This window comes from Protopterus annectens, chromosome 9.part0, assembly GCF_019279795.1.
Source record: "Protopterus annectens isolate FY-2018-M chromosome 9.part0, PAN1.0, whole genome shotgun sequence".
Lineage (NCBI taxonomy): Eukaryota > Metazoa > Chordata > Ceratodontiformes > Protopteridae > Protopterus > Protopterus annectens.
In genome coordinates, this window is record NC_056743.1 from 213,125,326 (window position 1) to 213,150,987 (window position 25,662).

General features: G+C 39.7%; 1 protein-coding gene across 10 annotated transcripts in view; it reads left to right on the plus strand.

Moving 5' to 3' along the window:
• PLEKHA7 (pleckstrin homology domain containing A7) overlaps positions 1 to 25,662 on the plus strand; it is a 2,079,953-nt gene that overhangs the window by 794,197 nt on the left and 1,260,094 nt on the right. For all 10 annotated transcript variants that reach the window (XM_044082761.1, XM_044082762.1, XM_044082767.1 and 7 more), the window contains exon 2: positions 6,192 to 6,275. In XM_044082761.1, coding sequence (XP_043938696.1) covers positions 6,192 to 6,275 — 84 coding nt within the window. The remainder of the gene's footprint in view (positions 1 to 6,191; positions 6,276 to 25,662) is intronic.

Below are 25,662 nucleotides of genomic sequence, written 5' to 3' on the forward strand. Positions count from 1 at the left end.
TAGACAGACAGACAGACGTGCACATGCACAAACAAAATAAGGAATAAAGATGGAATCTGTTATGTGATCCAAGAAATATCTCGTGATATGTAAATATTTTATGTTGTACGTTGAGGGAATAGATCTTGTGAAGAATGGCAAAAAAAGAAAGATCTCACTAAAGTAGAATTAAATACTGGAAAGAATTAATACAACAGTCTCTGTACAAGTATAAGAAAAATTTGTCTCCAAAATCTTTATTTCTATTTTTGAAAATTTCTAAACTGTCACTTTCTTTAATTTCACTACATAGCATGTTTCATACCTTAACAATTCTTTCAGTGATCTGGATATGCTCCCATTATTCCTGCTAAGTGTCCTTCATCTTCTTCTTCTTATTATTATTAGAGTACTTTTTATTGAACTTGGCTTTTTGGCTCAGTCTCTCTGTGGTTCTGTCACTCTTCTCCTATTGGTTGCAGAAGCAACACTCCCACTGAGTTGCATCATCTTCCAGCCTCTCCACCCCCTATCAGCTTACTCTGAATTACTGCTGAGTTTCCCATTTTACTCTTCTAAGACTGCAACTGCAGTTGCATCTTTTTTTTTTCTTCTTCTTTTTAATTGTGTGTGTATGTGAATGTGAATGTGTGTTTTAATCTAAAGAGAGGATGTGAAGGAAATAACCTCTGACAAGTAAAAAAATAAAATAAGATGGATCGCTGAACTGCCCTTTCTTGACTCCTACTCAACATATACTTACCAGGGGATCACAAAATGCCTGTTTAGCTATACATTTTGCAATGAGGGTGCATTTATACTCTGAATTACTGCTACCAAGAACTTGCATCAGCAACACCCACTGACTTGCATCATCATCTGGCCTCTCCACCCACTTTCAGCTTACTCTGAATTACTGCTGAGTTTCCCGTCTCACTCTCCTAAGACTTCCTATGTAGTCGAATAATTGCAGTTCTGCGTTCCTATGTAATAATGCAGTTGCAGTTCTGCTATCAGTGCAGTTCCATCTTTTCTTTCACTCACGTGTGTGTATGTTTGTGTGTTAATCTTAACAGGTGATGTGAAGGGGTAACCTCTATGACAACTAAAAAAAATAAGATAAAATAAATCACTGAACTGGCTTTTCTTGACTCGTATTCTATATATAGTTGTCAAGGGATCACAAAATGCCGATACATTTTGAAATGAGGATGCATTACAGGAAATGCACACGTTAAGTAATTTACCTGACGATTCACTCAGTGAGTAAACATTTAGGGTGACATTCATTGATTACCCAAAAGTAAAAAATAAAAATATAAGTAAAAAGAAAAAGATTTTTTTCATAAAGAATGCTTTTTATTCAGTCACTCTAAAAACTAAAAAAAGAGTGAAAACTTTGCAAAAGAAACACAGACGTGCTGATTTCAGAAACGCATTTGAGGTTGGTTTTGCAGATTCCTGCTACTAATTCTGGTACCTCATTACCAGAATCACCAAAACCAACCTCAAATGCGTTTCTGAAATCAGCTTGTCTGTTTCTTTTGCAAAGCTTTCACTCTTCCATATTTTTTAGAACGACTGAATAAAAAGCATTCTTTATTAAAAAAAAACATCTCTTTTTATTTTACTTTGCAAAATACTGCATAAAAACTTGGTTCTAATTATTATTGATACATATGACAACTTGCTACCACTAGCAACAGAACAGAAGTAACTATGGATCACCATGGACCCTATTCTTTCATTCATTGGTCAAGCATAATCACAGCATTATTTGAGAAATGCCCTATCAACTAAAACTATGCTATACTGTCTCACACCTCATCATTCCTTGTAATGCCTTAGCTAGAAATGTGCTTTTTTAGCAAAGCAAGTATGGGCTCCCTCTTGTAACCTTGCATTCAAACATGTAAAATGCAAACTACTATCAACATAATCTGTAGATTTGTACATGCAGAGCCCCAAACTCACCACTGCCAGTCTCTACAGTGATGTTACCTGGCTACCTATAAATGACAGAACCACATTACTACTTAGCTGTCAGATCAACAAGCTGTTAAAAATGGGACACTGTCCCTCTACCCCCTCAAAAAAATAGATTTCAAATAGCCTAACTTCACACTTAGAGACTGCTAAGACGATTGCATTACCCTCATTAAAACTCATTTTACAACCTCCACAGGAGAAAGAGCTACCTCTAGGCTAGGCCCAGCTGTGTGGAATCAGCTACCTGCAGAAGTTAGACAGCAACAGAGACTTCAATTATTTAGAAACAAACTAAAAGAACAGTTGTTTAAGGACACTAAATCCTCTTGCTTTTGTGACAATGGCTAGTCTTTGTAGCTCACACTGTAGTCACATCTTGTAAAGACAATTTTAACAGATGACCAATGGTTGAATGCTTTAAATCACTTGCATTTATAATTGTAAGTAACACGAAAATGTATTGTCTGTATTTTGTAACTACACTCTGTTCAACTCTATATAAATTTCTGTTAGTGTCTTTATACCATGGTGCCTGGGTCATGGTTGAAAAGGGTCTGTCGACCATTTCCATTTTTTAAATTCTTGGTGATATATAGACATTCAAACAAGAAGCATCAGTGTTGGATTGAAAGATATTTATCAAATCTTACATCCACAACTGGTAAATGATTCCTGCTTTTGCTTCCTGGTAGCTACATTTCTCAATTGTCTCCTACTCATCTAGTCACAAATCCCTGGATATATTCATTTTTTTTTTTTTTTTGCAATGCTCAAGGTAGGAGCCAAAACTGAGTACTCAGCACCCATTATTTTAATTTAGATTTAAGTGAAGTGCTTTAGAGACCTGGTATCAGCTGGGGCTTCCTGACTTTAATAACTAAATGTGTATCCCAGTGCTGAGCAGGTATCATTATGTATTATACCCGTGTAATCCTGTAGACTGCATTTGCTGTCTATTATTATTATTTCCAAGCCTTTATAACTGTCAGTTGTCTTATCCATGCCAGTCTAAATATGATAATCAGATGATCCTGATTTCTGGCCATAACACATGAATTTAATTATTTTGACATTTATTTGCACGTCTTTACTTATTCTCTTCATTTCAGTTTTAAGTGCATGCTGAGCTAGATGACAGTCCTCTGAGTGAATATTAATTTCCCTTTGATGTTGTCTACTTAGTTAACTAAAAACCATGAAATGTCCTTAATGACCTGTACAAATTTTGAATGCAGTGACAGCACATAACACCTATAATATAATGCCACGTACTGCATATCCCCTCATGTATTACACATCAGACCCTGTTACTTAGCTAGCATGCTATCCATCCCTACTAAGTCTTCAGCTTTTCTAGCTTGTTAAAGAGATTTGTATGGTTGTCTGCATCAGACCATTTCAGCCATTATTGTATCCATTGTCCACCTGTGATTTTGTGTAGTGTTGTTATGATAATTTGGTCAGGTGTAGTGTACTGTGATTAGGTGACTGACATCCCTGCACTGTGTATTGCTGCCATGCTACACAGCATGTTGCCATCATATTCATTACTGCATTTAGGTGCTGCTCTGTGCTGTTCATAAAACCTGGATAGGTAATAAATGCTGCCACAGACTACTATGATTCATGTCGATAAGTCAAGGTAGTACTTGGTGGTACACTGGACATTGTGCTAAATGTATTGGTCTGTATCTGTGTGGTATGTCCATGAAAATGTCATGGTTCTAAACAGAAATGTATAAAGCAGCTCAGTGACTTTTCTGCTTCTGTGTGCTGTGAAATACATTTATTTTAAGTTTTTCTTTATAAGGAAATGATTTGCAAAGAGGATACATGCACCATTTGTTTTTGTTGTTTTGGCATTTACGTTTAAGTGCAGATGGTTTAACATCAATATGAAGCCTTCTGTAGAAGAGGCACTGTTATCCCATATAGCATAATGCATATGGTGGCATGTTTCTAATGAGATTTTGTTTATTACCCATGGTATTGTCTTCTCATGCAAAGACTGAGAGCAGTCCCCAGTGTGTTTACCAAACATGTCATGCTGTGTAATGCATGTAAAGTCATTTTTTTTTATTTTATTGGGGTCACAGTCCAAAATTTATATCAGGCAACCCTCTATAGACTTTCACATCAGTACAGTTGTTCCTCTTTTGGATGACAGCTTAGATCCACCGATCACTCTTTCTGATGGTGGGGGGCAAGATCCAAATTGGCCTATTCCTTCCACTTGAGGCAAGAATCAGACACTTGGAGTGGGTTGTCATTCTCTGTGAGGTGAGGGGGTTTTGTTTTAATCTCCTAATTCCTCTCCACTAATTTTTGTGACCCTTGCAACATACTGCTGCAATGCCATGTGCCTCACATTCCTGTGGATGTTAACATCACATCAGGCCAGGTCACATCCCTCCTCCCAGGATGGATGACACCAATCCTCTCCTTTTCAGATCCTGCATATTATTAATTAAATTTAGTTTTAAGAGGAATTTTAACTTGAAAGATATCTTTGAAAAAGGGCATGGAGATGGGGGAGGCAGGGATGAAGCTAGGGATGAAACATTTAAGTGTGGTAGATGTTCACAATGTACATTTATAGCTAACAAAGAAGAATTATGGCTACCTGCACCCCCAATTAGATACCGAGCGACCAGGTTATTGCAACTGTTCCACTAGGGGGTTGTGCATATGTTTTATTGCACATCCTGTTGGGTATTTGATGTAGGGAAGGCAGAACGTATCCTGAGACAAAGAATATATGAACACATGTACGAAATGGCAGAAAAAAAAGAGGCTAATGCCGTGTTTTGACATGTTGTAAAATGTGTAAAAGCAGATTTTAAATTTTGCATTTTAGAGTTAGTTAAACCACATGACAGGGGTGGGGATTTTGAATCTAGGCTGAAATACCAGGAGTTAATATGGCAAATATGCCTGGATGTCTGCATCCACCCAGGACTCAATGATCATGTTTCACTGATTCCAGCCTTAAAATTAAGGGCTAACAAGTGTGTATGTCATAATATATAGGTGTTATGTGCTGTCACGTATGTATTAATGACAATTTTAATTTTTATACTAAAAGTAATGTTATACATACATAGGTGATTTTGGGGTATGGATGTAATTAGGTCTCACCCAATGAAAATGGAGATGGATCTTTATATTGGGTACAGGATGTTTTATTAACTGATTATGATGAAGTTTCCTGTTTGGAAACGAAAGCGCTAAATCCATGTATTAGTTTGTTCTGGAATAAACGTTTTATACACCGTTGAGTTATGTTCTGTTTATTGGAAGGGTATTGGACTTCTGAACTTGGTATTGCCTTTATTGGAGCCAGTGTGTTTCCAGCTGGAGGAATGGAGATTCTTAGTTCAAAGTTCTACAATGTACTATAAAAATTTAGCATTCATAAGCAGTAGTATAAAGCACTAATTTAGGAATGTACAGTAAAATAAGCAGGTCCAGGAGCTCTACTTTGGCCATATCAAGGGCTTCATAATAAATTAGAACTATTAAAGATCAGGTCTAAGGACTTTCCAATTGTTACAGTCTTTTTTTGTTTTTTTGCTGAGCTCCACAATATTTGCAACATATTATATGGGCTGATTTGGCAACAGAGATTGACTACAGGGTGCTGGTAAATTCAATGAGTGTCTGAGAAAGGCTTAGACTGCAGTGGAACTTAATACATGACCAGGCCAAAATAAACTAACAAAAAATGGAACTGGTACTTTTTAAGCAGAATCTCAACAGCTGATCTCTGTAGGTGCCAAGGAATTAATTCAAAACATTGGTGATTGACACTTATTTTTGCAATCATTAGTGTGCAACTGGCAGGCTTTTTGCCTGAAGAATGAAATTTCTAATGTATGGTGTTGTGTATTGTAATGATTTCACCTTTGGTGAGGTTGTAACCTTGGTTGATATATAAGTAGCAGCGGTGTGGGGTATGAACTCCCCATCAGGGGATCAGGGGGTTTCATACCTGCAAAAATGCTTTTTTTTCCTGAAAACTGTTTGTATTTGTGAGTGTTTGCTCATTTGTGCTCGCACTTGGGTGAGGCAATCACAAATGGGTTGCATATTTTTCAAGGGAGTCGATCTTTGTAGAAGTCAGGCTTTCCTTCAATCAGATGTGTATGTTTTATTTTGTTGTATTTCAGTGTTTCTTGGTGACATTTTGAGTGATTATATATTTTGTTTCTTTTTATTTTTAGCCATAACCAGAGGACCACAACATTTCGACACCCAGTAACTGGAGAGATTTCCCCAGAAAACAAAGACTTTATCCTGAAAGAACAGTAAGTTAGTTTTTGGTAAAAGACTTGAAGAGGAAAAGTAAAATAAAATGAAATGAAACAGTATTATTCTGGCAGCCCATACATCTGTTTTTGTCTGCCTTAAAATGCCCAGAGGTGAAACGTGTAACCGTCATATGTGGCTTTGTGTGACTGAAGTTTTACACTAACTCAACTAACTCAGCACTACTTCATTGTCAGGTACAGAAACGAGATGTTTCTTCCTTAAATGCTTCTTTCCTCCTTTAAGATAACTTTAGTACTCATAGTCATCATTTGTGGTTTTGACCCCCCAACCCCTCTCCAGCCATGATAATATGCTGGTTTCTACTATTGTAATCATTGAGAAATGGAAATATGTATGATAACCTGTGGAGATGTTTATGTACTTGTGCCTAAAGTTCCACTCAAGTTCTTATTACCTTCTAAAAGGTCAGATCCTCATTTCTGTGTTTCAGTCAGTAATGTTCATGGACTCTCTTCAATCAGGACCCTGAACACAAAGTCAAGTGTAAATGCAATATATGCCCACATCTCTCTCTCTGTCTCTATATATATACTACTTTTAAACAGCCCCTTAAACTGTTTTAAAATTTCAAGTGGATCACATGACCGGTGAAGTTTATTTAGATGGCTCTAGAACTGTTACAACTTGTATGTGATGAAGTTTTAAAAGGGTTTAAAATGAAAGTGCTTATACGCTTACTGGATTGTACTGTATTTCTTGGATTAAACCTGTGTTTTACACTTTTACTGGATTGTACTGCACTTCTTGAGCAACACTTGAAGTTTATACGGCTTGGTTTTGGACTGTTTGACTTCCAGCAGCAAGTATTTCTTAGTTTGTGATTTTGGAACATTTTTTTTTGTGTCTCTATATGTATCTATATATATATATATATATATATATATATATATATATATATATATATATATATGGCTGTAGGTATATATAACCAGTAAACAGTCAATCTGCATGCCTCTGGGGGGAAGAAGGAAACTGGATTACTCCAAGAAAACCTCAATTCTGCCTCATCCCTGACACCGTCAGGGAATCCCCCCAAAAGATTTGTAACTAAGATTTACACTGCCTATGATAGCATATTTGTGGCATTTCCTCCTGAATCTTTCCATTTGGAAGGCACGTGTTATTCCTACTTGCAGCAGTACTTTGTGTTTGTCCTTGTCTGTGGAGCTATTCCCTTGTTTATATACCTGCTGAAACTACTCTCTGTAACCATGTTTTTCACATTCATTTTGCTTCACTTGAATTTTGTCTATTGCCTTCAGATGGTATACATATTGTATATAGGCACTGTGTAGTATATAATGTATCTGTTTGCTAAAATTGTTAAATATGAACTGTGAACTAGACTTGCTCTGTGTACTTAAAACATTTAACTTTAATATTAACAAAGCTCTAACTTAACTTTACTGTAGTTTAATTAACTTAGTTGTAACTTTACTCCCCCCCATCCTCCATCTGTTCCTCAAGATGTACCTGAAACTAGCTCACCTACAGCTATCACATAAGACCATGTCTGGATGCATCTTACATAGTCTGAAGCACAATTTAGCAACAGCCCAAACAACTCTGTTCAATCTGAGCCTCCATACAGTTTTTGTACCAAGGGAAATGAGAACAGTTACAGTCATTCACCTGCATAAGGGAGGAACTTCCACAGACCTAGACAACTGCAGACCTATAAGTTTGACCAGTCTCATATGCAAAGCCATCAAGAAACTTATCATGGAATTATTCAATCAGGAACCTCCAAACACTAAACCCTCTCAGTTTGAATTCATCAAGAGCAGGGCATGCTTACTCAACCTGATGGATTTTTTTGAAAATGTCACCACAGCATCTACGTCAACCTGGCTAAAACTTTTGATACAATCAGGCATAGTAGAAAAGCTAAATAATCTGGGAATAGACCCCCTATGTCACCCTATAGATTGCTAACTGTCTCACAGTTAGGATGCAGTTAATCAAAATAGGGAACGTTACCTTTGCAAAGAGACCAGTCACCAATGGAGTCCCCCAGGGTTCTGTGCTGGGACCTCTCCTGTTTGACATTTATTTTTCTGAAGGAAAAGCCAATACCAAAGGACACTGGCTGACTAAGGTTGCAGATGACTGCAAGTTAGGAGCAGTCACTGAATCCCATCCTGCAGGAAGGTTTATCTCAAATAAATAACTGGTGTCAAAATCATGGTCTGAAAGTAAATGCCAGAAAATGCTTTATTGTATCCTTTGAGAAGTCATCTACCACACTGGCAATATGCCCCTAAGAGTTGAGCCAGGTGTTTGAGATTTGGGAGTTGTGAACAGTGCTCTAACTTTTGGCCAACATGTGCCTATTGTTGCAAGAAAGTCCTTCTGTATTGCACAGCTTATAAACAAAAGGATTGTGCCTAAATCTAGAGGTGTCATTGTTCCCCTTTACTCAGTCCTCATTAGAGCAGTCATTGAATGTAATGCTCCCTTTGGCATGTATCTGTCCAGACACATGCGACAACTGGAATGCCAACAGAGATACCTTACTAAAAGGATACAAGACCTAAACAAGATGTTCTACATGGATTGAGTCAAAGCCCTGTCACTATACTCTGTATCCAGTAGACTGCTAAGAAGTGACCTCTGACCCATTACTGATGAATTTACTGCACATCAGCAAGTCAAATGGCATTAGAAATATTCAGTCTAGGGCTCTAAACCTCTTCTGCAGCATCAACAGAACAGTTAGGAGGGACAGGTATATCATGCAGAGGATATTGCTGCAGTGGAACAGACACGCCCATCCACATAATACAAAGTTCATCCCTTTCCATTTTCAAGTGCAACTTAGATTTATGGATAAAAAACAGAAAATGTACCCTAGGACTGCCCCTGTATGACTGATAGACAGATACAGCTCCTAAATACTTTGTCCCATGCATGGGTCCACTTAAATTATGTATATTATGATCCCAGTTATTGTCATTACAGGTAATGTATAATAATCAACCATCGAATGGGTAAGACCAGTCTGTAACCAAGTTGGATAGGTTTTTTCAAAGACAAAAAGGGAAATTGACTAGGCTTAAAATGGCCTGCAAGGGCAGCTATCCTAGTATTTACCTATGAACCTTTTAGGATAAGTTATACATAGTTTTTTTCCTTGTTATGAGTAGACATTTAGTCATTTGTTCTTGAAATATTTGTTACTGAGTTTGATTGACTGTATAGACGAGTCGGCTTTATACCAAGCTTGTGTGCACCAAAAACTCTCGAGCTAAGCTGCTACCCACAATGTCCTTCACTCAGTTAACTCAGATCTCGTTTGCCGCACAGCAATATAGCAGCGTTTTACTGTGCTCTCCAGCTAAGTGATTTATCTTTGTAAATTTACAAGTTGTTGTGGAATTTTTTCTTCTTAGTTGCTTGTTCTTTGATATCTTTCTATACTCAGCTCTACCCACAGGTATCCCTTTCATACCATTGTTGGTATTGGCCTTTCTACCCTTGTGACATTCCATTACCATTGTTGGTATTTCCTCTTTCTTCACTTTCTTCACTTTACTCTCTTTTTTTGTGTGACTGTTCGCTATTATGTCTGAGAAGAAGAGAACTATGGGGTTTAAACACTGCTCATCTTGCATTGGTAAACTTACGAATAGCGACCTTCATGAAGAGTGTGTGTACTGTTTGGGGGTTCCACATTTGTTGACGAAACCTCCGTATGATATTTGTGCCAGCTTCAGTCAGCCAACGCTGAATGAGCGTCATAATAAATTGATCCTAAAGGGCCTGCTTTCTTTGCCTTTTTCAGATGCTATTTCTGAGACAGAGGTCTCATACCCTCCTTCTGTGGACAAGAAACGTCTTCGCTCAGATCCCTCTTCATCGGCTGGTGACAGGGGTAAAAGCCAGAAGCACAAGGCCCAAAACTCTTCCTCCGAGCACCGTACTGCCTCCTCAGTTCCGACTACCTCGGCTCCGAGTTCAGCTCCAGTGAAGCATACCGAAGTTGCCTCGTCGCAGCCTACCCCTGCCCCGATGACTACAAGTGCCATCTACTACCTTGGTTCCGATCAGTTTGTCTGCCACTATCTCAGCACCAATGTCACCCATCTCCATTCCAATGTCAGTTCCGATAACAACTTCAGAGCCATTCTTGACCTCCAACCCTGTTGTGACCTCTGCTCTGAGCCCATTCTCGGCTCCAACCATCCCTTTGTTGCCATTTTCTAAGCTGGAATCCTTGGTGCCATTCTGTGATACACCATGGACCCAGCACTCGTCATCTGTGGACCCATTTGCCAGACAAGTCTGCAGCCCCTTTTTGGACCGGCCTGATTCCCCCTCAGGGGCATCGGTAAGATCCACCAGGAGCCATTCAGAATTGGATGTGGTGCGCCTTTTTGACCAGCTGCTGACCGCCAGGGGAATTTCAAATTTGCCTATTCCCCATCCCACTCCAGGCTTTGGGTCTATTACACCGGCTACCCCTACATACTCTCCTGCCTTGGATCCCTCTATTCCAAGGCTCATTTAACCATTTTCGAGAGGACCCCCTTTCTCGGCGCCGACAATGACAGTGTCTAATGCCCCGAGGCCCCTTTGGGTGTCGGTTCTATTGGAACCCACCCTTCCTCAATCTCATGCTTGGGGGGGGTGGAACCTCTGATTCCGGTCATGGTTTCCGATTGTGTTGCTGGTCCTGGCTTCAGGTCCGAGGGTGACTACCTCCCCGAGCTTGCTTGAGGCTCCATCACAGGGGGCAGACCATGTGGAGCGGGGTGTGACTCCGGTTCTGATTTTGTCTTCTTTGGTTCCAGGCTCCCACTCCGGTTCTGATTTTGTCTTCTTCGGTTCCGGGCTCCCACTCCACTTCGGGCAGGCCTGCTTTCCGGGTGAGGGAGAGGGTGCTTGCTTCTAGCAATCCTCCTATGTCAGTCATCCCTCCAGTTCCTTCTGAGCTGCAGCTGTCAAAGGCTGCCCCCCAGGACTCCGAGAGCACAAGGCCCAGGAAACCCCTGTCCAGGGTATTTCCTTTTCTGAGTCTTCTTTGGATGCTCCCACTGAAGAACCCCCTCAGAAACGGGCATGTAAGAGGAAACACATGGACTCACCAGAAGAGTCCCTCACGGAAGATATGGACTACGATGATGGGGAAGGATCCCCACAGTCACCCCCTGATGAGGTCTCCTTTGGAGACATCCTTGAAATCTTGAAACAGAGGGGGTGACTGGAAGCCCTCCAATCCTTCCTCGAAGGAATCCGTATTACTGCAGGCCTTTCACTCTCTGCCCTCTACTTTTTGGGTGACCCCACCTGCCGATGAGTTGGTTAAGCTCATCGTGCAGTGGGCGTGGAAGAACCCGGACACTGTTGAGGCCATCCCCAGGAGATCAGACAAGGTACTCTCCCCTCCAGAGGATCAACCCCATTGGTCTAGAGGTTTGCCAGTGGGTGCTTTGGTGGTGGCAGCAGCCACGAAAAAGGACCTTGTGGAAGAGAGTCCTGCTGTCCACCCACCCAACAGAGTGTCCCGGGCAGTGGACAGGTTAGGGAAGTGAGTTTTTGTGTCAGTGACCTTTGCAGTCAGGTCTCTGAACTTTTTGGCACATTTTATGAGGCTCCAGAGAGATCTTATCTCCGAACTCTCCGGGAACCTTACGGGCCAAATTTCAGATGGAGCACGTGATAAAGTTGCTTCCTAACTTGCCATCCTAGAGTCAATATCCACTTCGTCCATGAGGTTGCTGTCCCACGCAACCAAAGGAGCAGCTAGAGCTGCGAGTGCAGGTGTAATCATGAGACGCCACTCCTGGATGTGCATTTGTCACCTCACGGACTCCTTCAAGTCTTCCTTTTTAAATGCCCCTATCGAAGCATCAGCTCTGTTCGGTGCTAAGGTCAAGAATACATTAGCCAGATGTGAACAGGATGGAAAGACCTTGTCTGCCGTGGGCCTATGCTTTCCCAAACCTCAGCGTTTCTTCTCCAGGAACCAGAGGAGTGGGAAGATGCGGCACAAGAAGTCTCAAGGTCCTTTCCATGACGCACATGGTGAGGACTCCCCCAGGGGCAGAGGGGGTCCCAACAATGGAAGATGCCCCTTTTGGGGCAGAGGGGATACCCGAAACCAGGGCTCCAGAGATTTCTTCTCGGGTAGACCATATCAACAGTCCTGAAGCGCTGCCTGATTGCTTTCCTCTGGAAGCAGTCGGGGCACGTTTTTCTCTGCACCAAGCTGCCTGGCTCTGTATTACAAATGATTAGTGGGTGCAGAGAATCATTACCAGAGGCTACCACATTCCCCTAATATCATATCCAAGACCTCCAAAATCCCTTCCTGATGTTCCACCCAGTCAAAGGGAGGAGGCAGCTTCCAAAATACAAAAGCTATGTCAAAAACGAGCCATCCAACAGGTCCCCCAGACCAGTGTGGATCAGGGTTCTACTCAAGATTCTTTTTGGTGCCAAAGAAGACAGGGGACTGGAGGCCCATTCTGCATCTCAGACAACTAAACAAATCGGTAATTCAGACGAAGTTCCGCCTGGTTACGATTCAATCCATCCTTCCCTTTCTGCTTGAGGGTGTGTGGATGTGCTCATTAGATCTCTGGGATGTGTATTACCATATCAAGATGGACAAGCACTCCAGGAGCCTCCTTTGCTTCCTGTTGGGAGTCAATGACTACCAATTCAGACCCCTGTCTTTTGGTCTCTTGACGACTCCCAGAGTGATCACGAAATACCTAGCAGTGGTAACAGCTCATCTGAGACTTCAGGGATTCCACCTAGATGATTGGCTCCTCTCTGCCCCCACCGAGCATCTACTGGTCAGGGCCCTCCACTACACTCTAGTTCTAGTGGAGTCACTGGGCATCACCATACACTGGGAGAAATCCAACCTTTAGCCCTCACAACAATTGGAATTCATAGGGGCAATATTCAACACCCAGTCAAGTCTGATATCTCTTCCTCTTCACAGGCTTCAGAGATTAAGGGCACAAGTTCAAGTGATACTCTGTTGAAGAATGGTGTCTGCAAGGGAAGTTCTCCAGGCTCTGGGGTCCATGGCTGCAGCCATCCCTATTGTTCCCCTAACCAGACTGCACATGAGATTACTACAATGGCTCCTTCAGGCCCAGCGGATACCCGATCTTCACCCCCCTGAGCTCACAGATTCTCATCACCAACACTTACAAACAAGATCTCCTCTGATGGATTAGTACAGATGAAAATCTTTGGTGTCGCCCCTTCCAGGTTCCCCAGCCCAGCACCATGGTGACCATGGATGCTTCCCTGATGGGGTGGGGGACCACTTTCAGGGAAAGTCAGTCCAAGGCACATGGTCCAATGTAGAGGTCAACTTGCATATCAATGTCCTGGAGTTAAGAGCGGTGCTATTGGTGTTGCAAGTTTTTCATCTGCTCCTTCCATCTGGAATGATTGCTGTCCAGTTGGACAACATGTTCATGGTCTGGTACATAAACAAACAGGGAGGGACCAAATCCTACCCCATATGTTGCAAAGCCATGAGAATCTGGCAGTGAACGATAGCTTCCAACCACTTTCTGATCACAACGCATATCCCGGGGAGCTCCAACATGATTGCAGACAGGCTAAGCAGATGCATCCTCCGTCCTCATGAGTGGTCTCTCAATCCAAGTGTGGTGGCTGAAATTTTCAGCTGTTGGAGCCAGCCATGCTGTGACCTTTTCGCCTCCCCCTCAAACACAAAATGCAGCAGCTACTTTGCCCTCTTTACCCCTCACGAGGAATCACCGAGAGACACTTTGATTCACCATGGCCCATGGGTCTCCTTTATGCTTACCCTCCGATTCCTCTGATACCCTTTGTTCTAAGGAAAGCTATTCAGTTGAGAAGCAAAGTGATCCTCATTGCCCCATTCTGGACTTGTGGTCTCATCAAGTATGATTTCCCTTCCTCTGACTTCATCTGCTACAACCTCCTTGGATCCTAGACACTCGTCAGGACCTCATAGCTCACCTGCAAGGGCTGACTCCCCCGAATCTGTCCACTCTCAAGCTGACAGCTTGGTTTCTCCACTTCCATTAGTTGCCAGGCAGGAAACCCTCTCTTTACCCGTATGTGATATTATCCTGGCCTCTCATAAACCATCCACCAGGAAACTTTACAGGGACAAATGGAAAAGATTCTCTATTTGGTCACATAATCAGAAGCTAGATCCATTTTCAACCCCCGTAGCCACTATTCTTCATTACCTGTCTGAACTGTTCGACAATGGGGCATCAGCTTCCACCATTCAAGTCCATCTAGCAGCTGTTTCCAACTTCCATAATGGGTCCGATGGAGTCCTGCTTATTTCCTCTTGCCTTTGCAAGACTTTCCTCAAGGGTATTTTCCACAGCAGGCCTCCATCAGGCAGCCGGTGGAGGCATTGAATTTCTCCTGGGTTCTGCAGTCTCTCTCTCTGCCCCCTTTTCAGCCTGCTGCGACTTGCCATCTAAAATTCCTGTCATGGAAATCCTTATTTCTGGTGGCTGTCACCTCAGCTAGATGAATTTCTGAATTGCAAGCATTATGTATTAAGAGCGCTTATCTGATCTTTCATAAGGACAGAGTATCACTTTATACTAACCCATCCTTTCTTCCCAATGTGGTTTCTGACTTTTCAATTAACCAGTCCATTGAGCTCCCTGTATTCTTCCCAAATTATTCAAACAAGGGTGAATACTGCCTATATTCCTTGGATGTTCATAGACAAGTACATTTCTATCTGGACAGAACTAAATCCTTTCGCAAGTCAGACCAGCTTTTCATTTCCTTTGTGGGTCCTAGAATGGGAGGTGCAGTATCGAAAGTTACTTTGTCTAAATGGCTCAGGGATTGCATTGCCTTCTCATATTCGCTTATGGATGGACCTAAGCCTGGCCAAGTCAAAGCTCACTCAATTAGGGCTATTGCAGCATCAGGTGCCTTCGACTGGGTGCCTCCATGGATGACATTTGTGCAGCTGCCGTTTGGGCTAAGCCCCATACCTTTACAAATTGGATCTAATCTCCAGGGAAGAGCGGCCTTTTGGTTGAATGGTTTTCAGGAATGTTCTTCCATAAGGGCCACCCAAGTTCTCCAAGTAGCTGGAGACTCTGTCCCATCAGTGATGAATAGGAAGAAGATTAACAACTTCAGATAAAGAAGTTATGTCTTACCGTAATGTTCCATCTGAGTTGTTGATCTTCTTCCAGTCATCACACCCTCCCACCGACCCCCTCCAAAGGTTCCTGGCGGATCTTCTGGGTCTTTGTGGTGTCTTAGGGTTTCTACGAAGAGATGGCCTCTGACTTGTTATTTCTTCTATATATTGCATGTAAACTCGATCTGAAGTAACTGAGTGAAGGGCATTGTGGGTAGCACCTTAGCTTGAGAGTTTTTGGTGCACACAAGCTTGGTATATGGCTGACTCGGTTCAAAGGGCACAGAACCAAACCCATCAGTGATGACTGGAAGAAGATCAACAACTCAGATGGAACGTTATGGGTAAGACATAACTTCTTTTTCCTGTGTTGTAATTGTCATTATTCGTAGTAACAAGCACATATAACAAATAAATACAGACAAGTAAACCAAAAAAGACCTTCTTATATTCTCAAGTAGTTTTTTTGTGTATCGACCATCCTATTTTTTTTTTTAAAAATACTTACCCATGTTGCCTCCAAATTGTAGCTCGGAATCTTTAAATTTTTTTTGTTTTGTTTTAATTCTTCCAAACCTTTTTTTCCCACTAAAAGATGTTTTTTCTTTGATGTTTGGTTCCCTTGAGTTACTTTATTTCTTTTGACTCTTTCTCTTGTTTCTTTTATTTTCCTGGGAAGGTGATGGGAGTATGTATACCACTTAAGATAATCAAATTCCTGATAACGGTGAAGTTCCAGATGGAGAACAACATATACTCATGCACTGAAGATCCAGTCTGTTGAACATAATTTCAGTTTTGTGACATGCCCAGGCATTCAGAAAGAAGCTCACCTCTGGAGGTCGGAGCTGTGGCCAGAAGGGGCTGTTGCACAGTGCTCAAAAAAGTATTTCAGAGACAAGTTAGCTTGCATGTTTTTAATTGCCCATTAATGCCACAAGTGCAAATTAGCTCTTTCCTGCAATAGTTAACACTGGCAACCCATGTATCATGTTGGCAGAGCCATCCCCATACATTGTTCCATACATACACACACACACACACACACACACACACACACACACACACACACACACACACACACACACACACACTGTTCCATACATACACATACACACACACACACACACACACACACAAACACCAACATTCTTCTTATCTACCCCTGAGTTGACAGAATATCCCCGATATCTGTCCTTATTTTTTTGTCCCTGACCTCTTAAATCACTGATCAGTTAGTAATGCCAGGTACTACAGTTTTATTCTTATTAATGTGTGTATGGTAATGCTAGACCTGTTCTGTGCACTTTTTAACTGAGTCACAGTAATAATTTAACTTTTCTCCCTGGTGTTTTCTAAGTGTTCCTCCTGGCTTTGTACTGAAACCTATCCCACATGGACATGCACCCATTCTTTTCACCTGTCTGCCTCTGATTTTGTAGGATGCTTCTGCTGTTGCCCCTTATAGGTATTTTGTCTCTTGTAATGCACAGACTGTTGAAATTATTGAATCATGACACACGTTAGAGTTTTCTAATTCTTATTTTGCCCAAAAAAAAAAAAACACTCTGGTTACACCAGTGTTTCCATTAGTGTAGTGGTTGTCAGGGGTGCAGGGTTTGAACCCCCCCCTTTTTTACTTCACTTTTTTTAAAGACTTTGGTAATATTTTTATGTCTGGGTGCAGAGGATGGATATCCTCTGCATGAGGTGTGAGGGCACAGGGCTTAAGTCTTTTTTATTGACTTTAGAGCACACTGTATAGACTAACACTGGTGTCTAGTGTTCCCCCTGCCCCATGTGTGTCATATTGCAAAATATTGTTCTTTATTGTTTAGTACAGGCTGTACAGACTTATCCATGGTGTCTAGTGTCCTCCCCATCAATCCTGCAGGATTTGCTCTTTAGTCTAGGGAAGTGTTCACACATTCATGCACATGCACACAGAGCCTCCCCATCACACCCATTACACTCGTAGACACTCACCCATTCACCGATACAAACACACAAATAGACATACCCTACCGCCATCTGCAACCTCTGTGGCACACACACACGCATGTACCCCCAACATTACCTGTCTGCTAAACTTTCCTGCACTTATCTCTAATACAGTGGGCGAACATGAACTTTTGCTCATGTTCATTAACACTGGTGGCTGATGCAACTTATGCAGCCAAGTGATTCAGTGAATCACTTTGTTGAGAAGTGCCTTACCTCAAGCATTTCTGGGGAAGAGCACATGGCTAATTAGCATAGGCTGCACTCCAAGAATGACTCATCAGTGTTTGTCATTGCCATAAAGCAAGTCCACCACTGCAGTGCACATCAAAGCACTGTGGAAAGGGCTGTGTTTGAATTGAAATGGTTTCCATGTGGTATACATCCTACATGTACCATGCAGTAACCTTTTTGAATCCGGTCCTCATTTCACATGAGCTGGACCAGACATGCAGAAGTGGCAGATTTAAACTTCAGCAAGCTTTATGGCATTGTTACATGTGTGATCTAAGCAGGAACACATAATAGGGAGCAGGTTTATGTAGCACCAAAACTGATGAAGGGGTTGTCCAATAAGACACTAGTGATGTGACAGCTTTACTTTTACAGTGCTAACACTCTTAATGAATTCCTATATGTTTTCCTGATACAACCTAGCTTTGTTTAAATTGCTGCCTATTACATTTACTTGATGTAATTTGTGCATATTTTCAGACAATTCTTGGATGGATAAATATCTTGTTTTATGATGTTGTATACACCTTAATGTATTGTTATTTGAGAATGTTCTTTAATAATGTACTCTGCTTGTCACCTTACTTTTTTACCACCTTAACCTGATATGATAAACTTTCACTTGGTATCTGGTTATTGTTACTCTATTGTTATGAAGTAAATTTTTGTTATTTAAGAATGATCATATGTCATTCTCTCCCTGTCTAGACAAATATGGTTTATATAACTAATGTCTGATTGATTGAAGAAGGTCAAATGGTGGACATAGGATGAAGTGCAGGTACGCATTCCTGCCATCCTATACTTTCTTTAACCCATCTAAGGCTGCACATCATAATAGTAGAGTTAAAAATCTAAGCCTAAACTTGTTTAATCAGTTAAGTCTGGTAAGTGTGTTTCTCTCAAGTAGGCATCGTTAGTGCAAACAAAAACCTCTCTGCAGTCGTCATGGCTGAAATGGGATCCCAGACCAGTACTCTGGTTTAAGTTAATAAATAAGCAAGCAAGCACTGAAGAGCTGCTCAAAGCTGGGCTACCTTGATATTTTTGTGTCTAGACTTGTTTATTATTAACTTGAAAGTATTCATTTTGGGACTTGGAATTCATGAGTAAAGTACACACGTGGGAGAGGGGGCTCTAGAGAAGAGTTACAGTCATAAAAATTTGGAAATGACCATCAGCAATGAATACGATTGTGTAACACAATGGAAATGGGATGAAGCAAAGGCCCCTAGGAAACTGGGGTGCATGGTGAGAGGAAAAGACTTGGAGAACCAGATGTCATTGTTCCACTTTAAAGGGTCAAAGGTAAGAGCATGTGTGGAATAGTTTGAACTCTTGAACTGGTATTGCAGAGGAAGTGAAATTTTGATAGTGAATGCTGTGCAAAGGAAGGTCACTGAAAAGTTTACGGTTTGGAAATATGAAACAAGTCTGAAGGGACTAGAAATTGTATGGTTATAGTATGGACTTGCTCTATCACCATGACATGGGAGATGTGGATTCTGTTTTGTCTGAATAACATTTTGTTTGAAGATTAACCACAGTAGAAAGAAAGGGGAATAGAGGAAGCGTGGTGCAAATAAGTCCCAGTCGAGTAGTAGTTAAAATGTAATGGAATTAGTGTGGAAGGATGATGGGTAAATGGGTGCATGATACTTGGCAGTGTATATTACACACTGGGAATATGGTGCATGCGTTAGTACCTCTTGATGCAAGTGTATACCTGATCAACAATTTCTGCAAACTCTCCCTTCTATAACACTATTTGTAGTTGGCTGGCACTCCATGCCTTCTTCATAATGGTAGCAAAACTGTCTTCTTGATCTCTTAGTCATGTGCTTTCAGAGAGGTAGCAGTCACCAGTTAAAAACAGTATTAAGAAAAATACAATTTACTGAAAATGCAAATTAGTATTTAATTGTAAACAAGTACATGTTACTGTTATAAAATTAAAACTGCAGTAAATTAACTGAATATTGTCACCATAACACTACATTTCCTCCATGTACTTCCGGACAGTAAGGTCTGTCCTAGCTTTCCTAGCTGTCAATTGGGGAATGGAGTGAGAGTGAATGACAACTGATGGGTAATTAAAATATTCAGAATGAATTAACAAAAGCACTATTGATAGAGAAAATGCTGAAACATGGGCTAGTAAGGAGCTTCAGTGGAACTTTAAAGGACTGTAAAGTGAGATACCTTGAACTGCATTCAGTTAGTTGAGTAGAGTCTGTGTGTTTTCATTTCATGTAGAGTATCATTTGAACTTTCTCTTCCTTCTCCTCCTCACACACTTTTAGTCCCTAATAAGCACAGTTTGTACTGTTAGTTTACTGACTGACAGGTAGAAGACCCCACAGAACTGAAGTTGACAGAAATAACAGGATGTTTACGCGACAAATATGCTGTTTTAGCAACTGGATTCCATTTTGTGAATACTTATGTGCTGAAACTAAAATGCTTCACAAAAAGTTGCAATTTACACAGTAAAACAGCTATAATGTTTGAATGGCAAAATATTTAAGCTTAGGTTTGAAAACAATTTTTCTGTTCCTATACCTGCTATCTTTTCAAATTCCATTCAAAAGTGAGCTTTTTAGTTTTAAAGGCTTTATAAAAATATTTTTCTCCCCATACAAATAAATGGAAATATGTATTTACATAAGCTGCATATTTCTGCAGCTATGTATTTAATTCCAGCATTAGGCTGTCGTGTACTATTACCCCATTTTTTTGTAAACTGATATGAGATGCATCATGGGTAACTCGAGTTCATGTTTATCTTTACTGCTTAGCTGTAGCTGTACTATAATGTAATTCTGTGTGTGTGAAAAATATATGTATGTTTTATGTATGTGCATATCCGTTTTTGAGTATGTATCAGATGGCTTCTGTAGAGGTGTTGGGTGAATTTTGATTGGCTAGATTCTGTGGGAGTGGAGACTTGCAGACTTTAAGCACCCAGACGTTTACTATTTTCCGAGTTCACCAATACCAGCTGTTGACGGTGCTCTTGCATACAGTCTGAAGAAAGACAATAGGAGACTAGCGAAAAGGCAGATAAGAGCACAAACCTTTTCCATCTGGGTTCTTGAAGATTCAGTGGATTGCAAGGCATTCATGAGCTTCCTAGGAATGTGTCTATTATGTTCCAGCTTTTAGTTAGAACAGAGGCTTCCATATGACAGCTACCTCAGCTTTGGTTCCATTGATGAGTCAGAATACCTGATTTTGATTGAGTAGGTTCTGTGGGGGCATTGACTGGATTTTGATTGGATGGATTCAGTAGGGGGAGCCTTGCAGACTCTAAGTAGCTGGAAGTTTGCTCAGTTTTGCATGCTGCTACACAATGTTATTCCTGTTGTGTAATTAGTGCAAGAACCTTCAAGATATAAGGTTAGTGTTGCATCCTTGTATATCATATTTTACTACCTTCTCTGATTCAGCATAGTTGCACTGTTATAATTGACTTTAGTATTGTCTTTATTACATTCAGAAGAAATTAACTTATTTCCTGTACTTTACCTAGGTTTGTTCTAATTGCTACCTATTTCATTTACTTGATGTAATTTGTGCATATTTTTCAAGAAATTTTTGGCTAAATGGTTTACTTGTGACATCTATGCTGTAGCTATCTTACCTGTTTTAGGATGTTATATGCACATTAACAAACTGTTATTTGTTTGATCATTTAGTTTACTTGTTTGCTATTTGTTTGATCATTTAGTTTACTTGTCTGTTACTTTTTTTAACACCTTAACCTGATGTGATAAAGTTTATGTTGATAATTGGTTGCATCATTTAAAATTAGCATTGCTGTTCTGCTGACAACAGTGCTAAATTTAAGTAATGTCATACTATTCTACCTTGTTCCTATTCTATTGTTATTAATATTGGCAAACTCTGAGGTAAAAGAGCACTATTGCTAATACTGCTTCCTTTAAGTCTGCATTGTAGCCAGTGAGTGATACTAGATAGATAGAAAGCATATAACTTATCTCAGTTATTGATTGTGGATTTTGATGACTGGTGTTGTTGCATGGCTGCTTGTTATTGGCTGCCGTAGTGATGCAACATTTAAAGCTACTGCTCTATGGTACTGCACTACGTATGGGATTGTACTATCCGATATGTATGCTTCTTATGATGTTCTTACTCCAGTTGACTTCATTTTATTGCACTTGAACTATTCTTTACAGTACTTGCAGCTATTATTGTAGTTACTGCCCCTAGATATGTTGGTTTAGATGGTTACTCATCGTTGCTACTAGTTAGGCAGATTAACTTATTTCAGCTATTGGTTGCACTTGAGCTGACTTTTAGTAATTGCTGTTGTTGCATTGTTGCTTATACTGTTTGTTTCACTGTTAAAAAAATGAAGGTACTGCAATGGTGATGATTAGCTGTCTTACTGAAGTTAGGATCTGGGATTTAACAAGGTTTCCTAGATCCTTCTATTCTTACAAGGATGATTATTACCCAGTAGTGGTCCACTTGGCCAGTATTGTACAAAAGGTGGGCAAAAGTGGCAATCACCCTGGGTGCTGTCTTGGAAATGGCACAATTTACACTAAATAAATAAAAACGATGTTTTATATAAATAACTGTTTTTACCCCTTTAAGGGAAGCACGAGAAACAGCAACAATGTTCTACATGGATGTCCGAGACTCCAACCTATTTTCTTTCCCCTTTCTACTTTATCTTGAGTGGAGAGCTGCTAAATCCCTACATTTTGCATAATGGCTGAGCCTCTACAACTGCTCCAAAGACATTTGATTTGCTGAGCAGGTGGAAGGGAGCAGTACAAAGAAGATAGTTACATGGTTTTATCTTTGGTGCCCAGCAAGCAAACTACCTGTAATTTGTTTTAGTTGACTCTCATGCTGTAGGCATGCTAGCAGAATTTAAAAATGTAACTTTTGAACCCTGAAGCAATTGCTTTCAAGTGCTTGTCACTTGAAATTAATTATTTCTTTTTTTTTAATTATTGGAGGCTGAAGAGCTCAGTCTTGAGTTTTTTTTTTTTTAAACAAGAAACATCTTTATTATATTATCATGTATTACATAGACAGTCATGCATTTATATACATGAAAACAAACCATATTGATATAATTTTATTTGCAAACATTATACATCACAAACCATGTGATTGTAAGAGAGAAGATCTGCAACAGACGGGTATGAGTGTTGAAGAAGCAGGAGTGTGGCATTGAATCAAGAGAGATGGTGACAGGTAACACAACACCCAGACCCCTTGTAGAAAATGGGAAAAAAAAGAGGAGGAAGATGATGATGATGATCATCATACTGCACATAACAGAGTTTAAGGGCTGTATGTGTTTGTGTTATTAATCATTGTTATCCTGGATTTAACTGGCAGGCATACTGCTGCATGGCCTGTCCTGCCTGCAAAAAAACATGCAATGCTCAAACATACTTCATTTCCATAGCATTTTGTAAGTGTCGCTCTTGCCCACAGTGCTGATCTCCTGTTTGCTTGACTTTGTTAGTCCTTTCTGCACACTGAATCGTTCTGTTGCTAATCTTCATTTTTCCCCTCAACAACAAGTGTCTGGAAATGGAAGAAAAGGTAAGTGTGACACAGCACATATTTGTTAATGTTCCAGACTGCAGTCTGAATGTCAGTTGTGTGATGGACTGTGGACAGGAATGATGATGTCGGACTTATGGGTGTATCGAGCAAATGTAATACATCAATACAGTTGGGCTTTGAGTTTGTACATGCACACATTTACATTTCTTTTTTGGAGAAACAGGTGGTGAAGTGCCCATAATAAATAGTGACAATGATTAGAGTTGTAGACTTCTTTACTTCAGAAAAAAATGTAAATTAATTCACATTCTCTTGTTCTGTCAAAGACTCAAGTTAACAGCGCTAATGTTTTAAGTGAACCCAAACTGTCCCTGTCTGATTACTATTTCTGGACTTCTCCCTGATGATTTTGATGAGAACTGGTAACTGGTTTGTCAGGGACTGTCAGTCAGCAGGTGGCAGTCTGTAATTCAGTCACAGAAGAATTGCAGATGCAGAAATAAATAAATAAATGATATTATTTTAATGTTAGTTTGCACACAATTACTAAATTGCTGTTTGGACAAACAGGTGGTGAGTTGCAATTTGCACTTAATAAATAATGACATACGACAATAATTAGAATTATAACAAAATGTGTATTAATTTGTATTGTTATTCTGTCAATGACTCGAGGCACATTAACAGTACTAAAATTTTAAGCAGAAACATAGCTTGGTCAACCAGCACCCTGCGCCAGTACTATGAACCAATGTCTCACCTTCTCAGCTCTTCAAGTGAAGAGTTAAAAAAAGAAAAAAAAGCACTTTACTGTAATAAGCTGATTGCTACAGTATAACATTGTAAGTGATCGGCTTGTCCTGCATAGATGCTCTCTGTAATAACTAATTATGTTCTTAATTTTTTTAATCAGTATTATGTGACTTGTTGAATACTGAAACTTTAAGGTTCTAATTTATTTAATTCACCCAGATTGCGTAATGGTTTTCCCACCCTTGACTATTTAGGAAGCAAGTGGAGGGACATGTATTTGTTCTGATGAAGTCCTAATATTTAATGTGACCTTTATTTTATTTTGTTGTATATTTAAGAAATTTCTGGTACGCCAAAATTCTGATGCTACTGCTTTATTGTTGGGCTGTCTGTTTGCCAAACTAGTGGTGTTTTTTGAGTTATTACAGTTAGAGCTACACCAACCAGGTGACCAGATGCATGACATGCCCTCCCTACCTAAGCCGTTCAGGTCCTGTTTCTGTGCCCTGCCCCCAACCGTCCTTCAACATATTTCATTAAAATAAGTCTTTTTTTAAATACATTTTTTTTACCTTTAAACTTGTACAAACTACTTGCTACGGTTTAGACTACACACAGAAAGCTACAGCATTCAAGTTTGACCACAAAAGTCAGTACTATATTAAAGATAGAGACTGGTTTCAGCTGATCCCCCTTACCCCACCCTAGCTACCCTACCGATTTTGTGTCTCTGAATTGTCCCTGTCTGATTATCATTTCTAAATTTGCTCCTAAGTCTGAAAGAAGGTGGTAACTGATTTGTAGAATGAAGCTGAATGCCAAAACAGTACCACGAAGTATAAAAATCCAAGAAACAAAGTTTAATTAGCGCTTTTGGAAGAAATAGTATCCTTCCTTCATCAGACAAACCAGTAACTAATACAACTTTCCTTAAATAAACTTTTAGTTGATCATGTGTTCAATTAACTCATTAAATGGTTAAATAATGTTCATTCATTCTTCTCATTACTTTGAAATATCAGAATAATACAAACATGTATTCCAAAGTATTACTACAACTCTGAAATATAAAAAAGATATAAAATGTAAAAATATAAAATGCATAAAATAAAAATTGTGCATGACTAATATCTACAATATATTAAACTATGCAGTTTACCCCACGAAATTTCTTATATTTAATCTTATATTTAATCTACATCTCCAGCCAAAAGCTTGAAGTGTATCAATGGAAAGCAATATCAATGTTTATGTATTTTATATGTGCAGCATTATGTTAAACTAAATTTTTAACCATATATACACAATCTAAAAACCTTATGTATATATACTTAAATATAAATGTACATATATGCGACAAAATCTAAAGTTATTAAACATAATAACTAATAAGCCTAACAAATGAAATAATTAATATGTTGTTGGTATGACATAACTTAAAATGTATTATAGTTACTATCATTGAAAAAAAAAAATTTTAAATAATTAATAAACATAATCCAAAAACAACAAACCATCTCAGAAGGTCAAGACCTATATGGGCCAAACATGTCAATTTAACATATGCATATAAAGACCAAAGAACCAACACACAAGTTTACTTAAACAGTACACTATCTCACTCAAATGGATAAGAACTACCAATGTGCAAAAATATATATAAAAATATA